Genomic DNA, 19,180 nt, shown 5'->3' with positions numbered 1-19,180 from the left:
ACAGTGTGTGAATAGCTCCTCGGTGTTTCGTCGTCCTAGTCGGGGAACGAGTCCGCGGTCCGCTGACTTATACTCGCCCTCGCGGTGGTCTTCTTAGAACTTCTTTCGTCGCTACGCTCTTCGTCACCTTCCCGCTTGTTGCCTTTCGCTCAAGCTTCGAATTTACCCTGGGTTGCAGGATCCTTGTAGGGCTTCATTCGAAGGACGTGGACCTTATCTCTGATCTTTCATCGTCTTGTGTCCGGGTCGAAATCTTCAACTTCATAAGAAACATCAAACAACTGACTTACAACCTTATAAGGTCCAAAGTAGCGCCTGAGGAGCTTCTCAGAGAGACCAACCTTCCGAATAGGGATGAAGATCCAGACGAGCTCACCAGGCTGCTAGACAACAGGGCGGTGGCTCGCGTCTTACCTTCGGCGATCGTTTCCTTGAGCCTGCAGCATGCGGAGTCGAGCTAACTGCCGAGCCTCCTCAGCTCTGGTTAACACCTGGCCGATGTAGTCGTCGTCCACGTCACCAGGATGTAACGGAAACACAGCGTCCATCGTCGTAGTCGCCTCTCGCCCATGCACCACGAAAAATGGCGTAAGTCCTGTGGTGTCTTGTTGTAGGTAAACGTCACGAAAGGTAGCACCTCATCCCAGTTGCTCTGCTCCAATTGACGAACATTGATAGCATGTCGGCCAAGGTCTTAATGAGGCGTTCAGTAAGCCCGTTAGTTTGCACGTGGTAGGCAGTCGTCATGTGATGAGTAGTGTTGCACCGACACTTTACATCTGTCACAAGATTCGATTGAAAAACTTTCCCTCGATCCGCAATTAACGACCTCGGAGCACCGTGTTTTAATACAAAGTCTTCCACGATGAATTTGGTTACCTCGGATGCTTCGGCTGTTTTCACGGCTTTTGTAATGGCATAGCGTGTCAGATAATCAGTGCAAACAATAATCAATTTATTGCCACTTGCCGACGTTGAAAATCGTCTGCGGAGGTCAATCACAACACGCTGGAAAGGCGTTTCGGTCAGGTGGTTTCTGAGGAACTGCCTTTCTCCTCTGGCACTCTTGACAGTGCGACACATAGTGATGGACACTCCTGAATAAACTGGAGAGAAAAAACTGTTGCGGATTCTATCGTATGTCTTAATAAATCCTAAATGTCCAGCCTCAGGTGTGTCATGGAATTTCTGTAGAACATCAAAGCGCATGTTTTTAGCAATCGCTGGTAGCCACCTCTTTCCAAACGGATCAAAGTTCTTCTTGCAGAGTAATCCATTAACCACCTTAAATTATCCTTTCACATCCTCTGACCAATTTAAGGCAAGCATAGTATGGGATATCTTGGCGTCCTTCAACTGCTCAGCAGAGAGATCCTGGAGTACAGCGAGTCAGTCACTAACTTCATCAATGTCTTGATGGTCTTGCACAGGGTTTCTTGAGAGTCAGTTCTGTACACTATGGTAATGTCATACTTTTGAATACGTAGTGAATGCCTGGCGAGTCGTCGTGTTGGACCCTTAAGACCTGTCACCCAACAAAGTGAATGATGGTCTGTAACAACTGTTAATGGTCTCCCATAGAGATACTGCCAATATTTGCACATGGCTCAGATCACAGCAAGACACTCTCTTTCTGTAGTTGAATAGTTTCTCTTGGCTTTTGTAAGTGTCCTAGAAGCATAGGCTATAACCTTCTTATTCCCATCCGAAATTTGCACCAGAACAGCACCGATCCCATACCCACTGGCATCTGTGTGTAGTTCTGTAGGTGCTCTCTCATCATACAGACCAAGTACAGGGTCAGCTGTCAGAGCTTTTTGCAGCATGTCGACAGAATCTTGTTGAGTACCGCCCCAGATAAATTTACCATCAGCTTTTAACAACTCTTGGAGGGGCCTGCCTTTGATACAAAAGTGTTTGGTAAAAGGACAATAATAAGAAAATAATCCGAGGAAGCTTCTCACATCTGTAATACTTTTAGGAATAGGAAATTCCTTTAAATGCGAACATTTTTTAGGTTAGGCTTTACCGTGACTGTTACTGACATTAAATGAAGCAACAAGTTCACTGTTACCAGTCACCGTTTTATTTATTTCCACGACGCGTTTCGAAGGTAGAAGGTTTAAACCTTCGAAACACTTCGTGGAAATAAATAAAACGGTGACGTAAGAGTGAACTTGTTGTTTCATTTAATACGAAATTCCGTTATAGATCTCACATTTTCTCGGTCTGGCCGCACGCCTTTGTTTGACACAAGGTGTCCAAGTATTTTGATTTCTTTTCCTCCAAAGAGATACTTTCTTGGATTAAGTTTCAGTCCGCCTTGTTGGAGACACTTAAGAACGGCCCTCGGTCTTTTTACATGTTCATCAAAAGTTTCTGAGAACACTATAGTGCCATCTAAATAACAAAGACAGATAGTCCACTTCAGGTGACGTAGATTATCCATTATCCGTTCAGAAGTTGCTTGTGCATTACACAAACCAAATGGCATTACCTTAAACTCATACAGGGGTGATGAATGCAGTTTTCTCACGATCAGCCTCATCTACTTCGATTTCCCAGTATCCCGAGTACATGTCCGTGGTTGAGAAAAACTTAGCCCCCTTCAGACAATCTAGTGTATCGTCAATTCGTGGAAGAGGGTAAACGTCCTTTTTAGTTATCTTATTAAGCTTCCTGTAATGAACACAAAAGCGCCAACTGCCATCCTTCTTCCTGACGAGGACCACTGGTGATGACCATGGGCTCTGCGAAAGCTGAATGATGTCATTCTTTATCATTTTCTCTACCTCGTCACGAATTCAACGTTCCGTTGCTCTCTGGCTTATTGGTTGATGGTCTCCAGTGCTAATCCGGTTCTTCGCCGTCGATTTGTGTAATTTGCTCTTCACCTGTGGACTGAAGCATTCAGAGAACTCTTGAAGAATAGCAAGTAGCTTCTTCTGTTTTTCCTGACTGAGATCTGACGACAGTCGAACTAGAAGATCTTGTCTCGTAGTGGTAACACCACGACGATTTTGAGATATGATTGATGTGCTATGATGATATTATTACGACGACGATGTTTATTGTGCTTTTAAGGTATGTTTATGATCAATAAGCTGATGCTATATGAGAAATTTGATCATGCTGCGTATTTATTATGATGAAATACTGAAGAAGTGTCAACGAATACGTATATGTGTAATAAGGTAACGAATAATGAGTTGGGGTTATGGACTCTGATTTGTGGAAAAGGATGTTGGAAACCAAGAATCGTACTTTAAGAGTTATGAAATATGTGTATTTGCGTGAATGTGAGTATCACAACAGTGCTATTCATGAGATTTCGTTTCTACACATTTCTACTGTAATTATTCAACCTTCGAATTTTTTTGTAGATATGAGACTGTCCCTGTAGCGGATACTACTGTCGTAAATATTCCAGTAAGGAAAGTAAGTGACCTTGATGTCGCCTGGAAAAAACCATTAGGTGGAGAAAAAGAGGCCATTAACTTCGCTATTGACATTTCTTTGTAGAAAGCATCACAAATACGACACGCTCAAACTTGAAAACATATGATCACACTTTGGAGCTCGTACTTCCTGATACTTACTGAAATGCCATATGGCTAGTGAATGACATTATATGCTCATTTTGTTTAATATCTAGTTTCTAGTTGCACAGTTGCACTGCAGCATTGGTTAAAATAAAATTTAATACATGTACTAATATCACTATTTTCTGTCTACAGACGCATTAAATAAAAATTTTATGATCTACTTACATGAAAAAGGGAGCACAAATAGACATTTCTCTTCACAGGAATTGCATACATAATTCTTTCAACCATTTGGTAACTTGTTTGGTAGAATAAGTTATTGCGATGCATCACTCTAGTGTTAAAATCTGACATAGGTATTAGACATTTCAAATCTTTACTGTAATATTTTTTCTGCTTGAGCTTTGTCATGTTTAGGTATAACTTATTGCATTTGCTGCTGTTATTTGCCACACGTTGTCCTACTGAATTTTACATTGTATGAAGCCAGTTTTGCTACTGGTTTATTTTTCTTGTTGCTGCACATTGGCTCATATTAATTGCAATGTTGCATTGGCTTTGCTAATTTAGATATACTACTGCTGTACCAACCTTTCCCGTGCAGAACTGTCGAATCCTCCAGCATTAGGGAAATAATCTAAAGAGGTAAAACATCAAACATTAATAGCCATTGTCGTTGTGGTCTTGAGTCCAGAGACTGGTTTCATGCAGCTCTGCATGCTACCCTATCCTGTGCAAGCTTCTTCATTTCCAAGTACCTACTGCACCCTACATCCTTCTGAATCTGTTTAGTGTATTCATGCCTTGGTCGCCCTATACGATTTTTATCCTCCACACTGCCCTCCCATAGTAAACTGGTGATCCCTTGATGCCTCAGAACGTGTCCTACCAACCGATCCCTTCTTCTAGTCAAGTTGTGCCACAAATTCCTCTTCAATTATATTCAGTACCTCGTCACTAGTTACGTGATCTACCTATCTAACTTTCAGCATTATTCTGTGGCACTGCATTTCGAAAGCGTCTATTCTCTTCTTGTCTAAACTATTCATGGTCTATGTTTCACTTCTGTACAGGGCTACACTCCATACAAATACTTTCAGAAAAGATATCCTGACACTTGAATCTATAATCGCTGTTAACAAATTCCTCTTCTTCAGAAACGCTTTTCTTACCATAACCAGTCTACATTTTATACCCTCTCTACTTCGACCAATACCAGTTATTTTGATCCCCAAATAGCAAAACTCATCTACTACTTTAAGTGTCTCATTTCCTAATCTGATGTTCACAATATCGATTAATATCGAAAATTTTTCCTTAAAATACATTTTTTTAGTGGTTGAGGAACTTGTACTTAATTGTCTTATTTGATATCTTCTGACAGTACAAGATCTGAAGCTCATCCTAATGTTTACTCATTAGTGAAAAATGTTTGAGAAGATGCAGAATACCACGGCCACCTAAATTTTGATGGGAAAAGAAGAAAGAAGGGCGTCAGCAATGAAGAATGGTGAGTCGGTTACAAAGGCCAAAGAAACTCCAGACTTGTGTAAACTTAAACCATTTCTGACTTGGGTGGGCTACATACACAATTTGCAATGACGAAGAAAACGTCAGAACCGTTGAAAAAAATTGTAAATGTTGGAAGGTACTTTAACTGTTTTCTATCTTGTAAATACTGTAAATAATGACTACCGCCTCCTGGCGTTCCCTCGAAACGACACAAAGTCGACTACATGTTTCTTGAAATTTGTAAAATATTCCCTAATGGAGACTGACAAGACTATCTCAACGACCAAACCTTTTCTACGCAATAATCGCAGCACTTGCCTTGAGAGGGTCTTTTGAATCAAAATCTGCTTGGGTGGACACCGAATAAAATTTATTTACAGTGCAAACTTCAGCAAATGATGTGGAAGTAAATCCATACCTCCTCCGTCTGTTACAAGACGAGCAAACCAGCATGTAACTGGCAAGGGCGAAATAATCATAAAAAAGCGACTGGACGCAGTTTTGCAGCCTTTCCAAACTTTCTGAAGCTAATTTCCAGTAACACATGTCGTCGACTACAGAAGGTCTGTTCAGGATGCGGCTAGGCGCCCGCTCGCCGCTAAATGGGACGATCAGATGATGTTACGCAGCACATCTTTTGCTTGTAATTTTTGACTTATGGCGTTGAGGGTAATGTGTTTTTTTTTTTGCTTATGTATTTTCACTTTAATTCCTTTTCCACAATATTTGCTATAGTAACTGTTAAATCATTCGCTTCAGACCGGAACCGCGCTGCTGGTACGGTCGCAGCATCGAATCCTGCCTCGGGCATGGATGTGTGTGATGTCCTTAGGTCAGTTAGGTTTAAGTACCGTAGTTCTAAGTCTAGGGGACTGATGACCTAAGTTGTTAACTCCCATAGTGCTTAGGACCATTTTTGTGTTCATTTCGCTTTCTAATTGACAGGCTTGCCATATCAATTGCTACTTTTGTAGTGGCTATTACGAGTATGTGTTTTAAGGAATTTTTGTGTTATTGCAAGTAAACGATGCAACTGCAGTAAAATCTGATAAAGGAAGTTTTACAGTTATAATCGACCTCAATGACTACAAGGTTTTGGCATTTTTCGAAGCTAACAACATAACAGAACTATCAAACAAACCAACAAATATACAGCATAACTAAAGAAAAGTACCAAAAGTTGTAATGCAATACTAACGCAATACCAAAAGAAATCATGTATTTTAATGAACCCACGCACACTGACGTTAGGTGCTTAACCGAAGATACATAAATTCAACTCATACCCACTCAACTGTCAATCTGATAAATAGCGCAATATATTTGATCAGTAAAAACTGAACAAACTACTAACAGAGCTGTATACATATAACAAGAAATGTACCACAAAAAATTCAGGTACTTTTGCAAAAGCAATAAAAGACATCCAGATTTCACGTAATGCGAAATTTCTCCCTTTTCACGCTGCAAACCTATATACAAAGAAAGCAGTACAGGAAAGAATACGAATTATGTAGCAAAATCTATTACAGCAGAGGAAAACGACTGTAGAAACTTATTAAATCAGAGATCTCCTTAAAACGAATTTGTCAAAAAATTATTCTGAATGAAATGGAAAGATCTACATTCAAGGATTGGAGTAGCTATGGGAAATTGTGTAGCAGGCACAATTGTGAACATTTTTCTCAACACATTAGAAGAAAACGTTTTCCACTAACAGTGGCCAGTACTTAATAACATCGTCTACTATTATAGATATGTTTATGACACGCTAATGTTCATTGACGGAAACAATACAGACAATATTATCCTGAAGTTACTGAACATCCTCCATCCCAATACCAAGTTTACAATAGAATTGGAAATGGACAATTTAGTAAACTATCTTGACCTAAAAATTAGCAAAGGCAACAATTGCCACACATTTGACATACATAGAAAACCGACCACCAGAGATAATGTAATAAATGCTAACTCTAAGCATCCCAAAACAGAACAGCATGCCATTCTCCACTGCACGATTCTTCTTCTTCTTCTGCTTTTACGGCCTCATTGGACCACTTCAGTCAATCATTTCTGGTCCTCTTCTTTGGTATTTTCCCCTTCCGAGTGGCCCAGTATCTCTTCATTCGTTCCAATGCTTTTCGTCGTTCCTTATCTGTAAATACCCTTTTCATTGTATGTCGTTTGTCAATTTTTGGTTTAAATCTTATTTCTGTGTCCCTCAACTTCTTTAAATTTGGCGTTTTGTTCTGCAAATCATCCAGAGTTATTTCCAGTTCTTCCATATCCTCTCTTATTTCCTTAAGCCATCGTCCTTGTTGTTTCAAATTCCAGAGTTTCTCAATAATTTTCCTTGATAATCTGGTTTCTGGTGTCCTCAGAATGTGACCACAAAAAGAGATCCTTTTCTTTCGTATAGTATCAGTGATGGGCTCCAGTTCTCTGTATACCACTTCATTTGGACCTATCCGCCATTGCCCAGCTTTTTGATATTTCTTATTTATGCATGTCCTAGCAATTCTTCTCTCTACTTTTAAAATTTTGTCAATTCTGTTTTTCTGGGTTACTTCAAAATAGTTTCACTTCCGTATGTAACCTCTGGTTGAACCACCATCTTGTAATGTTTTAATTTTGTTTTAATTGATAGACATTTTTTATTGTACGTAGACCATGTTAGTTTTTGAGCTTTTATCATTTTATTAGTTCTTGCTCACCATGCTGGTTTATCGTCCAATTTATGTGTTATAATTTCACCCAGGTATTTAAATTGTTTCACTGTTTTAATTTCCCTATTGTTCACTGTGATGTGATCTATTACAAGTGGATCTGTTACCATTATTTCAGTCTTTTCAAATGATATCTGGATTCCTAATTTTTGTGCTATATTTTGTAAGCTTGTTATTTGTTTTGTGGCTTCCTGAATATTATTAGCTAGTAATGCTAGGTCATCAGCAAATCCCAAGCAATTTAGGTTTATATTATCTTTCTTAGTTCCAATTTTAATATTCATAGGATTTTCCTTGTACCATTCTCTCATTACATATTCAAGAGCACAATTGAATAGCAATGGTGATAAACAATCTCCCTGTCTCAACCGTGTTTTAATCGTAAATGGTTCAGATATTTCTCCTCTAAATTTTACTTTGGATTTGGTGTTCGTTAAGGTTAACTGTATCATTTTTATTAATTTAGGATGAAGTCCAAAATTCCATAATATTTTCATCATTGAAGATCTATGGATGCAATCATACACCTTTTTGAAATCTGCAAAGGTTATGACTAGTTGTTTTTGCCTTCTTTTGTAGACATCCATAACTAACTTCAAGGTGATTATCTGTTCTGGGCAGCTTCTCCAGGATCTAAATCCTCCTTGATATTCTCCCAGTTCCAGTTCTAATTGATCTTTACAGCAGTTGTATAGTATTCTTGACATGATCTTATACGTGCAGTCCAAAAGGGAAATTCCTCTATAGTTGTCTGGATTTGATTTTTCTTCTTTCTTATGTAATGGATGTATTATAGCAGTAGTCCAATTTTCTGGTAATTTCTCTTCATTCCAGATTTTTACTATGCATTGGTGTAATGCTATCTTTACTGGTTCTGCTGCATATTTCCAAAGTTCAGCAAACGTTTGATCTTCTCCACTTGCTTTGTAGTTTTTGAGTTCTTTCAAAGCTCTGTAGACCTCATTAATTGTAAGTGGATTTATATTTTCTGCTGGTGTTTTAATTGGGGTTTCTGTGTTTATCTGAAGAAGTTCTGGGGGATCTTCACAATTTAGTAACTTGTTAAATGTTTCTGCTAGAATTTCTGTATTTTTACTATTGCTATGGGCTAGGTCATTATCTTTATCTTTTAACATTAATGTTGGAGGATCATATCTTTGTAATTGTCTGCCAAATATTTTGTAATAGTCTCTTGAGTTTGTTTTTTCACTATTTGTTTCTGTCATTAGAAGTACATCTTTTTGGTACTGACGTTTAACTCTCCTTATTATTTTTTGTGTTGTCTTCCTTTGGTTTGTGAGTTCCAAATACGATTTTTCTGTTTTTTCATTTTGATGCCTTAACCAGGCTTGGTGTCGATCCAACACTGCTTCATCACATTCATCGTTCCACCACTGGTGTTTTTTCCTTGGATTTATAGGGGCAACTTGTTCAGCTATTTGTTTCAATTTGGGAATTATTTCTTCCAGATCATCTGTTATTTTTATATCCCTGGTTTGTGCTTCATAATCCTCATTTTGTATCAGTTTATGAGGGTCATAGGTTCTCTTCTTCTTCTGGTGGGATTTTTTCTTTGCTAATGGGGTTAATTTAATTTTAATTTTTATCTTGTAATGATCTGATCCGGTATCTGTCCCTCTCAGTACTTTCACATTGTAAATTTCCTTGTGGTAATTCTTATCCATGCAGACATGGTCCAGTTGCCATTCTCCTTTTTTCCATTCTGGATGTTTCCAAGTTTTTAGTTTACTTGGTCTTCTCTTAAAATACGTCGACTTTGAGATCATGTCATGGTTTCTGAAAAATTCCACTAGTCTTATGCCATTTTTGTTTGTTCTTCTTTCTGCTGTCCATTTCCCTATTATGTCTCTATATCTCTTTTCCCTTCCTAACTGGGCATTGAAGTCTCCAATTAAAATTTTGATATGATTTTTATTAATGTTATTCGTCGTTTGATCTAAGAGCTCCCAAAATTTTTCTACCTCTTCTCTGTGTTCTTTTTTATTATTTTTATAATTTGTTGGGGCATGGGCATTTATTATTGTGTACATTTTATTTGCAGCTTTTAGAGTTGATGTTGAGAGCCTGGGAGATTGTGCTTTAAATTCTATTATGGACTCTATTATTTTCAGACTCACCACTGCACGATTAATATAATTTACTTCTAGAAAAACCAGGTATATATAAGGAACTGAAAACACTGCTACATACCCTACATAAATGATTTTGAACCAGATAAACTAACCAAAAAAAAAAAACCGAAACCCACCACGATACATAACAAATCTTACCAAAGGAACGTCAACAAAACATAGAATCTACATACTCACAATTTGCTTAGGACGAATATCAAATAAAGATAAATGCACTGTTTAAATCCACAAACATAGAACTGGCTTTGGATACCAACAACAATGTTATAACGAAATGTCGTTCAAGTGCAACCAAAATCTCAGAACATGTCACTTCTGGAATATACAAAACTAACTGACGATTGCAACAATTTCTATATTGGCTAAACCACACGAAATTAATACCAGATTTAGAGAACACACTAGAAGCGGTAACAGTGATCCATCACGCTTCAGTTTCCACCTGAAAACTCAACACCACGAAGTGGAGCTAATTGAAACTCTGTTAGAAATATTACACTAAATACTATGAACATTCTCTAAGAACTGAAAATTTATATTCTTACACGGAAATGTCCACACGAAATTCTAACTGAACACAGATTTTAAACAGAAATACTGACAAAACAGAACACGAAAAGACAGTCAAATGTTAAACAAAATGTACATGGACCATGGAAAAACTTTAAAGGAAAATAAGTAGACCGATTGGTAACAATCTCCAGTAAGCTGTTATTTACTTTGTAAACACATAGTAAAGAACTGTCAAAACTGAATTGTCAAAATATCTGACAAACTTATTTTTACGTTTCGTAAGCACAAGATCTATTACACGTTGTTAGACATGACAGAAAGACTAGTATATATGCTATATGGTCATCACTTCCAACTAGACGTTTAAGTACCAGTGCAAATGAAAAAGCGAGTCAGCCACAGTTCATGTACAGTTACTCTTACTGATGTTATTTCGCAGGACACTTGATAGCGGCAGTAAGCTGAAACAGATCTGTCGTGAAAAAAATTGAAAAACATACCTTATTGCAGCTAGTTTGGAGCATTAGTATCCATAATGTCTTATACCGAGGAAATATAAATTTGTGTATCTACATTTCGTTCTAAAACAGCAGTCATCATAAGACTGCAACAGTTTTAAGAAATACCTTTCCTACTTACCTGCCCTCCACTCTTTGCATATTCTAAAATGTTAAAAGAGACATTGAATTTCATTGTCAGTTCTCATTACGCTGCATCTTACTGCCAGTTCTCAGTAATGCAACAGACCTAAAACTAAAATTCACCACGGGACGTGATGACGGGCCCCCTGAAGCGACACGCGGTTGGCCGCTGCTCTTGTGAGCGCGGGCCAGGTCCGTGCAGAGCCGCTGGATGCGTCAGCCAGTGCGCCTGTTGCTGTGGAAAGCCAGCCAGTGTGTCGCTCCGGGCAAGTGTCGCAACCCCGAGGGAAGCGACAAGACCGTGACTGAAAGAGAACGTTTCTCACCTGCATAAACACTGCTAAGGTAATCGGCAGACCTATATGGACGGATGAGTTGGTAACAGATCGCTTCTGCATACCAAAACATTGAGAAACCAGCCAGCGACCGGACACCCTAGCTCACTGACCGATGAAGGTGTCGGGTTTAAAGCGAGGGAAATCAAAATTTTAAAATCAGCGTGCCTAATTTATCTGAGGAGTTAACAGCAGAGGGACGAAACAGTGCGTGTTGACACAGAAGTAGAGATATAAGGGCCAGATAGCTCGAAAGACATTTTGGGTTCCAACAGAATCTGAAGAAATGTCTTTTATTTTGCCTGGGAACAAGGATTGAAGATGGTGAACTTCAGAAATACTTATATATTGTGACGAAATGAATATAGCACAAACAGATTAGGTGGCAGGCAAATAGTGTGGCGTACGAAAACACAGATATTGTCAAGGAAGCTTGTACCCACTGCAAAAGGTGCTGAGGATTCCCTGACTGTGTGGTTGCTGCAGGCGCTGGAAACTATATTTTAGAGAAGGTAGAATGCATCAAAACATGTTTATATACATCTTGAAAGAATATAATGAAACTTCACATCCATTCTCAGGACAAAGACAATACCACTGAACACTTTTTGAAACTGCTTGAAGGAAACATTAGCAAAAGTCAAATGTCTGACAAGGAAGACGTAAAATAAGCTCTTCTAGAAGAACAGGACAAAATTCCATTCTCCACGCAGCAAACAGTGACAACTAAAAAGTAAAACACAACTAATCTTGTTTTTTTTAGTTAAAGATTGTTTCAAGGGGAATACAGAAGCGTCCGATTCCACTTGTCTGCTTTGACCCATGACATCACCATTATTGCGGAAACGACCATTCTCAATGTCTCCAATAAGGCGCCTATTATGTCATTACATAAACACGACAACAGACACGAAAATACATTTCAAACGAACAAATACATCTCCCTCCAAAACTATAATCAAACTAACGGGACGAGCGCGGAAAATTGGGAGTTTTTGGTTGGGGACAAATCAATTATAAACACATTCACACACAACGATCCCACACCACACAAAATGACGACATAAAAACACCACAAAATTCGCAAATTCCGCTACACTCACAATATCGACAGGAACCAGTCGCTTCCCTTCACCTACATAGCTCAACCGCAATTGTTGAAACCACAAAATAAGAACCAATTATTCCAAAGATTATAATCACACCGCAACTGTCCATACCACAAAAGCAACACCTAAAACAACAAAAGTTGGAATCGGGCACTTCCCTTGACCTATATAGGTAACAGCAGCTCACAATACCAAAAGACATACATAACTACGACACATTGGAATCTAATACTTCCCTTGACCTCTATAACTCAAGTACAACTGACGATACCAAAAAAATTGAAATTGAGTACTTCCCCTACGATACATAAATCAACCACAAGTGCCGATACCAAATCGTCAACCACCAACACATGCAGGAAATAACACTGACCCAAGAACACATAAAAACCTCACCAAACATCATAACACACGCACAATAGACCCAAAAAAAACGATTACCTACCACAAAAAAGTTCCGGTGCTATACACTAGGTCAGCCACCCCAATGACACACACACACACAAACAAACAAAGGAACACAACCAAAACAAACCCCCAACCCGCATATTCTGCTTGCATACGCCGTATGTCACTATCTCAGCCACAAGCCCAAAAGTTGCACAAACTTAATGACGGACAACATGTCGTCCGCCATTGCAACCAGCATACACGCACTATGAAACTTGTAAGTCATATCCACATGTAACAAAAGAAGTCGCAAATTGAATGAAACGACTTACCACACGATAAACAGCAAACCAACAACATCAAACAACACCGCAAAAACAAACACAACGGAAACTTAGTTCTTAACTCACTGAAACTAATTTCCGTTCTTCTATAACAGCCACCACCGACAAAATTCACACTTAAAGCACTGACACCCAAATGAACCCAGTACACCACATAACGCGCGGACCACACACACACACACACACACACACACACACACACACACCACCAGAGGACAACACCAACCGCAAAAAAGATGACATCTACAAACGCAACACACACAAAGTAAACTCCGCGCCGTCATGACGTCACACCACAACACCCTTACGTCATGGGTGAAAGCCGACAGGTGGCATTGGACGCTCCGTTGACCCGTTTCCAGGCTGTAAATATAAGAAACTTGAGTAGATGAATAATTTATGAAGTAGCTTTTGCATTAATTTTTCTATTTTATTAACTTGGTTATCGCTACGAACGTATTCTGTCCCTTGTTTGTCAGTAAAATCATTTATTGAAGTGTCCGCCCCTGGTAGCCGAGCGGTCAGCGTGACGGAATGTCATACGTAACGGCCTGGGTTCGATTCCCGGCTGGGTTGGAGATTTTCTCCGCTCAGGGACTGGGTGTTGTCTTGTCCTAATCATCATTTCATCCCCGCCGACACGCAAGTCGCTGACGTGGCAACTCTAAAGACTTGCACCAGGCGAACCGTCTACCCTACGGTAGGCCCTAGCCACACGGCATTTACATTTACATTTATTGAGGTACTGTTCTTTCCCCAGCATTGGCTCTTCAGATTTTGTATACACTTCTTTTCACATTGCATAACCTTACTTTCTTAAAAATATACAGATAGGTTAAGTACGTCTTGGTCTCACTGTACGCTGGTCTGTGTGCTTGCGAAGCTACTATGGCATATTTCATACTTTTGCATTCGCACTTACATATTACGACAATGTGCAGTTTAACTGATACACCACGTTAAGGATGCCTTCAAGATAAGTCAGTGTTCTACGTTTCCTTATGCTGGTGTCAGGAAACGGGATGTCACAGGCTGTCCATGTTTCAAAATCCATGACAGAATCACTAGTACTGCTGACTTCTCGTAAGATTAGTATTTGGCTAAGCAAAATCTGCTCAAACAAATTTAACAAATGCCTCTATCTATTTTATAACTCCGACAGGTTTCAGTCGTGTAATGGAAACTAATAAGAGGATCCAGGTCAGTTCATACATTTCTCACAATGAAAATGAATGGGGTGTTTTGGGCTCAAGATGTTTCTATCGTCGGTAAAGGGGGCACAGAAATTTATGCTGCACTTTCATCGTGACATTTTAACGTCGAGGGCACAACTTCGTAAACGATAGCGTCGTGTCCACTAACATCCGCTGTTTTGCAACGAAATATACTACAAACGCACAGTCACGACTGCAACAACTTGCCTGCACAACACGCCACACGGAAACCGACGCCGTTCAGGTGGACCATTCACGCGCTGCGTGACGAGACGTCACGCTTTCCTGTCACGCAGATTTGAGTACAGCAAGAGCCTGGTAAGCGATGCAAGGTTTATAAAGTTGTAATGCCGCCTCGTCCGTTTACTTACATCAGCAAATCACACAACATAACATTTTATGTCACAGAACCATGAAACACAGTCTACAAAAGGCAAAAAGATCGTAAGGTCGGGTTGTAACTATGTATTTGTTTACGTTATGGCACAATTAAATCCGACAATTCAGCTTAATTGTTGTATATCTCTTTACAGCAATATAATATGAGCAAGTCCGTTCACTGTTATGTTCGTATTTCCCAAAAGTGGCGTAAATCTTAGTTTGTTTGATATAGAATCTTTCGCACTAGTTGGTTGTTTACGTGCAGTTTGCATACAATGAAGTTACATTTTACTGTGATAAAGACAATTTAGCGAATACTGCAGTTGAGTGAGTGCTTAATTATTGTTGCAAGCGGTAATAACTTTTCACGTTGCATCATATAGCTGAAGCGCTAACATGGAGGCCTAATTCTTGCTGCTCATAAGTAACAAAAATTCGTGCAGGGAAAAGTGTGGTAAGTGATTTAATTCTATTTTTAAGCGTGTAATCTGTGTTGCCAGGCGTGACAAGTGTGGATGGATACTCCTCAGTGGAAATCACTTAGAATAATTATTGACTAGAGGGCAAATTCCTTCAGGAATAGCTTACAGGCGGGATGTAATTTATAGCGAACCAAATATTAACAAAAAAATTTAATGTATTCCATGATAAATTCATATTATTTGAAAACGGCCCTCTGCACAAGCTAATCAGAAGGGATACTAAACAGCCATGTAAAAGGATCACTACAGCGATCAAAGTATCTTTTGAAAGGAAAGGGAAATTTATCTTTTTGCAAGAACAAGTAGGAATCCTGAATAGTTGCACACTCTGAAGATACTTAAAATTACTAAGTAAGGTTATTAAAAAAATCAAAGAGAATGTACATAATGTTAGAAATTAGTATTCCTGACACCAGACCCAAGACTATATGGAATTTAGTGAAATGAGAGACAGGATAACAAGCCATAAAAGACATCACTATTTAACTGAATGGAAGGGCTATAAATGATGAGTCACAGGTAGCAAATGTATTTAATAATCATTTCTTATATATAATAGAAACGGGTAGGGATAGACAGTTAAAGACCAAAATCACAGCAGTATGTCCGAAACATAACTTCCACAAAATTCAATCATGTGAATGTATCCAAACTTCGCCTTCTGAAATTAATAAAATTACACATTGTCTCGAAAATAAAAACTCTTCTGATTTTGATGGTTTTTCCAACAGAGTACTAAAAATTTTTCCCATTCAATAAGCGCAGTCATATATGAAATGTGTAATGCATCACCAACTCCAGGTCATTTTTCCATGCGACTGAAATGTGCAGTTGTTAAACCTCTGTTGGAGGAAGCTAATGAGACGGATGTCGGTCAGTACCAAACTGTTTCACGGCTGACATTCTCAAACATTTTTGAGAAGATGACGTATTCTAAGATATTATCTCACTTTGGTGACAATAGTATCCTTATCAAATTACGGTTTGGGTTTCAACAGGGCTCCTTTACTGAGAATGCCAATTACACGTTCACTCACCAGATTTTACAAGCATTTGTAATTTCGATTCTGGCGACATTGTTTCACTCACTACCATATTTTTCCTTCGTCACTGCAGTACTGACTACTTAGGGGAAACATAACCCATTCTGGGAGCATTCTATGATAACTTGAAGGGTTTTGCATTACAGTTTCCCTCTGCAAGATCGCTGAACAACGGAGAGCTGATACCTCTTTTTTATTCACTCACAGACCCTAACACGTTTCTTAATTCTTTTCTCATGCAGTGATTTCACGGAAACAGGCATTAATTGGCTCTGCCACAACTCGTGAAGTTGTGAAAACTTCCAGTTTAGCCGGCCGAAGTGGCCGTGCGGTTCTAGGAGCTGCAGTCTGGAACCACGAGACCGCTACGGTCGCAGGTTCGAATCCTGCCTCAGGCGTGGATGTGTGTGATGTTCTTAGGTTAGTTAGGTTTAACTAGTTCTAAGTTCTCGGGGACCAATGACTTCAGAAGTTGAGTCCCATAGTGCTCAGAGCCATTTTTAGTTTAGACTCGACTACGGCACTCACAAAACTATGAAACTTATGTGAACACAGGTTGCTGATCATGTTTGGTTTGTGGGTTGCTCAATTGCGCGGTTATCGGCGCCCATACAAATTGCCAATCCTTACTCAGTCCGATCTCGCCATTTTCATAAATGATCATGAAATGATGAGGATGATACGAACACCCGGCCCCGAGCGGAGAAAATTCCCAACCCGGGCAGTAATCGAACCTAGGACCCCATAATGCAGAGGTAGCAATGCTAGCCACTAGAACACGAGCTACAGATGTGAACAACGGTGTCGCCGTGTGTTCTGTCATGTATTATGCAATCGCAGCGCAATGCCGTAGTGTAAACTAGCCTTAATGGTACAACAGCCACACAGACATTAGTAGTTAGCGAATCACAAAACCAGATAAACGCGCTCCAGCAGAGTGCAGCTGGCCGCTTTACCTCTCTCTCGGGTGTTCCAGCGGACGCCACTGCGCCGCCCATGGCTGCCGCCCGCCTGCCTTCTCTGTCAGGACTGAGCCTGGCGAGCGGCGCACACAGCTGAGAGCCGCAGCAGCCGGCGCTGACGTCACGGGGCGGCGTTGCCAGCTCGTCCCCCAGCAGCAGGCCGACGGCCGGGACAGCACTGTACGGCAGAGAGGCGGGGTGCGGCGCGGCGCGCCGCGGCTGTACTTCGGCCAGACTGTGAAAACGTCGCCGGCTGGGGATCGAGTCTGACAGATGAGAATCTGTTCCATCTTCTGGACTCAGCTGTACTGTGTAAACGCTATACCTGGATCCACCGGAGCAGGTTCAGGTGTCATCTAAACCAGCACGTAACACGCCTTGCAACACGGCTCAAGTCGCCTATCGAGACGATTATTGCGCTGCCACGCGGGATTAGCCAAGTGGTCCAAGGCGCTACAGTCATGGATTGTGCGGCTGGTCCCAGCGGAGGTTCGAGTCCTCCCTCGGACATGGGTGTGTGTGTGTTTGTCCTTTGGATAATTTGGGTTAAGTACTGCGTAAGCTTAGGGACTTATGACCCTAGCAGTTAAGTCGCATAGGATTTCACACATGTTTGAATATTTCATTATTGCGCTGCGACCGCATATACAGGGAGTTTCAAAAAGAATAAACGTATTTCGAATGCATATATTTAGTAAACCTTAAGACATACAGATATGAACCTTTACACACATATTTACGAACCTTTGAAGTTCAGATCAAAGATGTTCAATATGCCCTCCATCAGCGACATGAAAAATATTATATTGATACTCAAATTCCTTCCACACTCGGGTATGTCGTTTGTCACTGATGTTATAGCAGTACGAATCCGGTTCTTCAACTCCTCCAGATTCTGTGGGACTATTCATACATAAACTTTCTCTTGAACGAAACCCCATAGGAAGAAGTCAGAGGGTGTCAAATCTGGTGACCGTGGAGCCCAGGTGTCACATGCTAACTCGCCAGCTCCTTGACGACCAATCCAACGGTTCGGTAGAGTTTCATTCAGATATCCACGAACTTGGCCACTCCAGTGACGGGGTGCCCTCTCTCGTTGGAAAATGAAGTATTCTTCGTGCAGCCTCGAAAGCAAGCAGTTTTGTAACATAGCGACATACTGCTGACCGTTAACTGTGGATAATGCATATTCTTTTCCAGTTCAAAAATAAGTTACAGTTATGTACACTCACATTGGATAGAGAGATAATAAAACATGAACTAAAGTGCTCATGTCAAATAAGCAACAGTTATCTATTAAATCCAACACTAAACCCACCAGTATCGCAAGCCACTAGCACTGACTTAAGACTCAAGGGTATATTATTTATTTCGATTATAAATTCGTAACTTCGATGTCTGAGAAAGCTTTTACCCTAAAAGTTTGCATATCCTACACACGTCTTCATTGTTTGAGGATGTGCTGGAAAGTTCATGTGGAATAGAATGGGCCATAAACAGATGCTCGGGATATCGCAGAAAACACATTGACTTTTGGCGAATCTCGTACATGTTCAATGGCAGCATGTGGGTTCTGGAGGCCCCAAATTCGAACAATGTGTTTGTTTACCTGACCACTAACATCATCAAAAACGTTTTATTACTGAACACGGTATGTTATGCGAAAGTGTTATCTTGCCAACAGCATAAAGAATCTCGTTTACACAATGTCACACTTTTGGGTTTGTCATCAGGGCGCAGAGCTTGCAACGGCTGTAACTTCTACGGCGACACAACCAACCGACGTCTCAAAACACGCCAAGTTGTTGTTGTAGGCAGTTGTAGCTG

The 19,180-nt window shown here is 40.1% G+C and overlaps 1 protein-coding gene across 1 annotated transcript in view; it reads right to left on the bottom strand.

The window, feature by feature from the left end:
- Window positions 1–17,407, bottom strand: part of LOC126426968 (uncharacterized) — a 111,054-nt gene extending 93,647 nt beyond the window's left edge. The window contains exon 1 of the mRNA XM_050089115.1: window positions 17,348–17,407. Coding sequence (XP_049945072.1) covers window positions 17,348–17,389 — 42 coding nt within the window. The 5' untranslated portion in view covers window positions 17,390–17,407. The remainder of the gene's footprint in view (window positions 1–17,347) is intronic.
- Window positions 17,408–19,180: the final 1,773 nt, after the last annotated feature.

Source organism: Schistocerca serialis, chromosome 11 (genome assembly GCF_023864345.2).
Source record: "Schistocerca serialis cubense isolate TAMUIC-IGC-003099 chromosome 11, iqSchSeri2.2, whole genome shotgun sequence".
In the NCBI taxonomy this organism is placed as follows: Eukaryota; Metazoa; Arthropoda; class Insecta; order Orthoptera; family Acrididae; genus Schistocerca; species Schistocerca serialis.
The sequence above is the reverse complement of the archived record's forward strand: the minus strand, read 5'-3'. Positions and strand labels throughout refer to the sequence as shown.